At 51.3% G+C, this 6,000-nt stretch overlaps 1 protein-coding gene across 2 annotated transcripts in view; it reads left to right on the forward strand.

The window, feature by feature from the left end:
* The window catches only part of IGSF9B (immunoglobulin superfamily member 9B), a 51,797-nt gene extending 46,077 nt beyond the window's left edge, over positions 1 to 5,720 (forward strand). For both annotated transcript variants that reach the window (XM_046015444.1, XM_046015446.1), the window contains exon 20: positions 989 to 5,720. In XM_046015444.1, coding sequence (XP_045871400.1) covers positions 989 to 1,197 — 209 coding nt within the window. In that variant the 3' untranslated portion in view covers positions 1,198 to 5,720. The remainder of the gene's footprint in view (positions 1 to 988) is intronic.
* The last annotated feature ends 280 nt before the right edge of the window (positions 5,721 to 6,000 follow it).

The raw sequence follows: 6,000 nt of genomic DNA on the forward strand, positions 1-6,000 counted from the left end.
GCAACCAGAGCAGATTTCAAATTCCTTATGATACCCTTCTCCATCTTTCCTGCCTCGCTGTCCTCTGCTCGCTCTGCTTCAGCTACGATAGCCTTCCTTCAGTCCCTGAAATACGGCACATTCACTCTTAAGCCATTCACTTTTGCCCCTCCTTCTGCTGGGAACCCTTCTCACTCAGAGCTTCAGAAGGCTTGTCCTTCGAGACTCTTACTCCCCTTCTGAGAGTAGAACTGTGCTTTAGTCCTTTGCCCTCACGTGGCCCTGTTTGCGTCTTTCTCTGTAGGTCTTTCAGTATCTGGAAATTTCATTTCTGTATTTTTTTAAGTCCTTAAGTTTGTCTCTTCCTTCTCACTCCACACTAAAGTACAGTTTTCTAGAAACCCAGCACTTTACTGCCGTATCTGCAGAAGAGCCGTGTGAGAGAAGAGGGGCCCAGGGAATCTAAGAAGGGCCACACCTGGCTCTGTTGCAAGGTTGGAAATTGTGGGTGAAGTCCGTCACTGCTGGGGGACAAGGGGGTGAAGAAAGTGTATTGAGTTCCAATCCACTCTTAGAAGCCTGAATCCCCAACACCTAGAATGATGCTTGGTTCCCAGGAGGCACTAAAAAATAAACAGATATTACTCTAATAAAAATTTAAATACTAGAAATACTAGGTAACAGATTTAAATAAAAGTATTTAATGTTAAATTAAAGATAAAAAAGAAATGCTGATGGACTAGACCCATCCTGCTTTCTTGACTCTCGGTACGACCAGGGGAGCAGACTTGGGTCATTGATTCTCAGCACAGATGGCTCTAGAATGGGAGGCCCTTTGGCCACCAGGTTCCCGGGCCCTGTTGCACTTGGTGATTCTTACTCTCATACTGGAGAGCCAGGATACATGTCTCAGCAGATGAAAATAGTGAGTGTGTGAGGGGACCACCTTCCTTTTTACCCACTTTATTTTCTTCCTGTTTGTTTGGTTCACCTGTTCCCTTCTCCCTAGACGGTTCTGCCTCCCAGGCTCAGCAGCTTCCAGACTCCCAGGTTCTGTGGCCCGATGAAGCTGTCTGCCTCCGAAAGAAGAAGAGACATTCTCGGCCTGACCCCTTTGCCCGCCTCTCGGACCTGTGCCACCGCCAGCTCCCAGAAGACCAGACGGCGATCCTTAACAGCGTGGATCACGATGACCCTGGCCACGCCACCTTGCTGTGACGCGACACAACTCTAAGTCGTCCCAGGGTGGTCACGCTGGGCTGAGGGGCGGGGGAGGGAGGATGACGGTGTGCCAGCTGAGGGGCAGTCTGGGGGGCTGCTCTGACCTTTGTTCTGCTCATTCTCTCTCCAGCGAGAGTGCAGCCTCCTCCAAATTCTGGCCAGCAGGTCTCACTTTGGGGACAGCGGGCCAGGGGCAGACCTGTAGGTAGAGATCAGGAAGTGAACTGGGGACAGGGAGAGATCGGCCTCCTTCCTACCTCTCCCCTCTTCACTGGCTTGATTTTTCTCACCTCTTCAAATACCTTTGGAAGTGAAGAAGGGGAAAGCAATGGCTTTTACTGCTCTCTGCTTCTGTTTCAGTTTTTTCAAGTCCTGGAAGAGGGCTGGACTGCCTATCCTATCCCATCTTCCAATTCTACATATATATAGATATAGATACAAATGCATCTCTATGTAGTTTGTGGGTTTCTCTATGTATATATATGTACATTGAAGCAAAGTGCTGTTTGTTTCTGTGGTCAGTGAAGGAAGGAGGAGGAGGGCAGCAGACTTGTGGGGTTTGTAAGGAGGATCGGCAGAGAGCCGGTTGGCTGTCCTGATGTCAGTCCAGGGTGTCATTCCTCCTGAAACAGGATTCATGCCTTCTCAGCTGAACTCACCGTTCATCTCTCTACCTTCTCCCTTCCAGAGCAGAAATGGGGCTTGCCATGATGGCCAGCTGCCTGCTCTGGGGGGCAGGTAATGAGTTACCACAGAACTAAACGAAAGCCCTTATTTCTTGGTTCCTAGGTGAAGAGAGGGTGGCCAGCAAAGGGCAGACTGGTGTCTTTCTTTCTTCCATGGGTTGGCTCCTGCTACAGAAGTAGAAGCTGCTTAGCAGGAGGGCCAAGAGGCAGGTCCTGCACAAACACAGCTCATCTGTGAGGCCCTCTTGGTCCAGCTGGGGCCGGGGGCCCTGTGGCCCAAGGATCGGCTCCTGTTCTGGAGCCATCTGTGTGGAGCGCCAGGCTGCCGCGGCTCTATTTATAGCCTGCCTCTGGCTCGGCACCCTCTGGAGTGCTGTTCCAAAGGCGCTGATTGGATTCCTCCTTTCTTTTTGTGGGAGCTAATTCCCCAGATTGATTAATTGCCACTTGTGGGGAGCCCGCCTGCAGCTCCTTTCCATCTCTCCACGTGCCGCCTGCAGACTCTTCTTTGCCCTGGGCCTTCCTCCAGCCCGTGGACCCAAGCTCCAGCAGGATGGGATTGGATGAAGCGAGGGTGCCTCCGGTTTCTTGGTTCTGGAGGTCCCCTGGCACCCCTCATTCCCTCGAAGTTTATTTATGTGGAGCTGGCTGAGGCGGAGGGTGAAGGTGGAAGGGGTGGTGGGTGGGGGCCTGGGCTCTGATCCTTCTCTCTGCCAAAATCTTGTCCTAGTTCCAACTCTTAGCACCCAGAAGCTTCTGTGAGGTTGTCCTACAGTGACTAAAGATGGATCTCTCTCTCCCAGTGAGATAACGGTGCTGCTCAAGAGCAGGGTAGAAGGTCCTGAAGATAGATGGGGGTGTGTCTGCTCTTTCCCCTCTTCTTCTGTTGGAGTCTGCCCCCTGGCTGCCTGGGAATAAAGGTGGCTATCAGGTTCCTTGAAGTACTTCCTTCTTGGTGCTGTTGTCTTGGTGGTTTGGGGGACATCTGCCTCTCTCCCGTTGCCTGCTTGGATGTTGGCCAGGTCAAAGCCAGGAGACTTCTGCTGGTCTCACTGCAGTTGCTAGTGGCTTAGCTCCGATGACCTTGGCAGGGGAAGGCTCTGAGAGCTTGGGAGCTGCTCCTTGCTGGGAGCTTCCATCTTAGGGAGTGGATTCTTCTCTGCCACACCAGCCCTGGTGCTTCCTTTCTCTTGCCTAGCGAGGGGGGACCGTTCTGTCACATGTCACACAACCAGAGTTCATTTCTGAGGGCGACGAGTTATTGTGATGGAGGAGGGAGGGGGCAGTTTCTGGCCCTCATCTTGTTGATTGCTCTACTCTTCTGGGCTGGGCCTGCGCCCTTGGGGTGGAGCCTGGACCTTCTGGCTAACGCCATTCTCTGGGCATCCAAGACCCCTGACTTTACCACTGGGCAGCAGCTCCAGCAAAATGGTAAAGCAGAGGTTGAGCAACTCCGTCTGCTTTTCCGAGGAAGCACTACCTCTGCTACCGTGCCCAATGAGTGACACGCTGAGTACCTCTCCTAGGGCATATGGGGAACAGACACGGGTCTCACACTGGCTCAGTTTGTAGCCTTTCTTGGTGTGTGGCTTGCTGACCAGGGTGGATCCTGGCTGAAATGTGAATGTGGGATGCCAGAGCTGTAGGACTTCAGGGTGAGTTGGGCCAATCTTCTGATCCCCATGCACTAGGAGTTCCAGGTCCTGAGTTTAGCAAAGAAGAGGAGAAGATAAGGTGGAAGGCTTTGCCTCTTTAGGAGATCCTACAAGGCTGAGAGCCAGTCTTTGGGCTGAGGTGCCTCAGACTATGGCTGTGCTTTCCCAGGGGGCCCACCAGCAAGCTCTCTCCAGGGCTAACAAAGGTGCTGACTCCTGTCTTCTCTTCTTCCTCTGGCAGTGCCCCTTACCTCAGCACATCAGACCAAATAGCGGGAGCTGTGCTTTTTGCTGGCCACCCAGTGGCAGTTGTGCTGGGGCATCCCCAAGGCTAGGCAAAGGACACACAACCAACATATCTCTCAATGGCCTCACACTCACTTCTCCTCCCAAGACGGCCTCCTTGTGACAGTGTCCTTGAAGGCTGGCAGCCTTCCTGCACCCCTGGGAGCTATTTCAGTCCTTCCTTGAAGGGCTGTGGTGGAAATTGGCAGAATATAGTCCCCTCTGTCTGTGTGATGGAGGGTAAAGGTGTCGTAGGTACACATTTCCATGCTGGGTGTGTGCACATATGTGAGGGTGTGGTTTGCACATTTGTGTGATGGGGGTCTAGCCATTTCTAGGGACCAAATGTCCTGTGTACTCTGCCCTTGAACAATTGCCATGTGCGCTCGTGAGCTTCCTATGACTTTTGTGCTCCACTCTGTGGGCAATCAAATGTCTTCCAGACTTCCTCTTTTATGGTCTGGTACCTTTGCTGTAGAAGCAGCTCAGATAAGAACCTACTCCTGTGTCTCAGACTTTTGCCTGCCCCTTCATTCTGCACCCTGACTAGAAACTGTGACTGTTTCAGGGTTAAGTGATGTGCAGACCGGGACAAGGGTACATGATACTTGAAGGAGCCTGAAGCTGAAAGCATGTAGGAGGGTCTGAGACCGCAATTGCTTGGGGAATAAATGAGCAATAAGGAGAAGGCAAATCCTGTTTCTTGATTGCTGGCTGACCACACGGAGTGGGTTTCATGGCTTGCATGGGGTCATGTGGGTGGATCATCATTTGTGACCAAGTTCAGCGTGTGCTGGTGAGCCCCACCACCGTTGTCTCCCCACCTGCCTCCCTAGCTTCCTTTCTTGAGAGATGGGGGTGGGGGGTGGTATGAGAGACCTTTGGAGATTCCACTTTCTCTATAGGAAGGAAGGATGCTTCATTCTACAGGGCTGGTGGGGTCTGTGTCCCACTTTGAGGAGACTGTGTCCAATGATCATGCTCTTAGGGGCATCCAAGCAGGGGTGGATTGGGGTCAGTGATTATTTAGTATTTTTCGATGCTCTCTGTCTTTATTTTGATTTGGGATTGAAAATATTTAGGGTTGTACTGATTCCCGTTGTTTTCCTATGTCTTTTACACAGAGGCAACTGGGTAGGGTTCAGATGTGGAATTTTCTGACAAGTTTTGTTTGTTTTTTTTAATCTTGTTTTTTGTTGTTGTTATTGTTATTGAGTTGACAAAACAATAGCTTCAAGGGAGAAACAGACTTCACAAAGCGTCAGGGTGACTTTGCCACTCGCCTGGATTAGAATCCAGGGCCAAGGGATGCGTGGCTGCAGCTGTTTCTTCCAGTTTTGTTAGAAAAGCCTTCTGGGGGGTTGGGGTGGGCTAGGGGGAGAATTGTACATAAAGTACATTTTATTACTACATAGAAACATAAGAAAAGAGAAGCTAATGGTTAATCTTGGGCTTGCTTTGCTTGCATGTAAAGCTTTGGGCGCCATCACAGGAATTTCCAGGGAGCAGCAGGAAGGAGTCAAAGGGGAGAGATGGGTAGGAGTGAAAGGCAGCTCCCCTGAGCGCATCCCCACTGCTCCCCCTGGGGAAGAGTGTGCATTTTCACCAGCCCTTTTGGGCAAGCTCTGCCTTCATATCTTCTCCAAAATAAAGGGAGGCAGGCTCTGGCAGGCCGGAGGGTTGGAGCCCCATGGGGCTGCACTTGTTGCTTTGGGGAGAAGGTCCAGATCTAAACTGAATAAGGGAATTGATCGGGTGGGGTGCTTCAAGAAAGGGAGAGAGTTGGAGCGCAGAAAGGAGGTCAGAGTCTTTGGCCTAGTGTCTGTAAGGCTGGAAAGGGAATATAGAGCTAGGTCAATCGCAAAGTAGAAAGATGGTAGGGATTCTGAGATATGACAGGCCAAAGCTGAGGGACATTAAGCCTTACCTTTCTCTATGGCGCATGTGATAACTTAGTTACCCCTAAGGGTGCAGTGTACAAGTGTGGGGGGGTCAACCCAAGAAAAGAAAGAGGAGCAGTTGCCTGGGGTGGGGCAGGCTGGAGAGTAGTAGCAGGGAAGGTCATTTGGGGGGACAGATGTGGAAGGGTGATATAGTCACTGAAAAAAGAGTAAGGGGTCTTGGCACATAGGCCCAGACTGGATCTTGGAAGAGGTCTTGCTTCTTAGCCGGAC

The sequence above is a fragment of the Meles meles genome, chromosome 8, assembly GCF_922984935.1.
Source record: "Meles meles chromosome 8, mMelMel3.1 paternal haplotype, whole genome shotgun sequence".
Classification (NCBI taxonomy): domain Eukaryota; kingdom Metazoa; phylum Chordata; class Mammalia; order Carnivora; family Mustelidae; genus Meles; species Meles meles.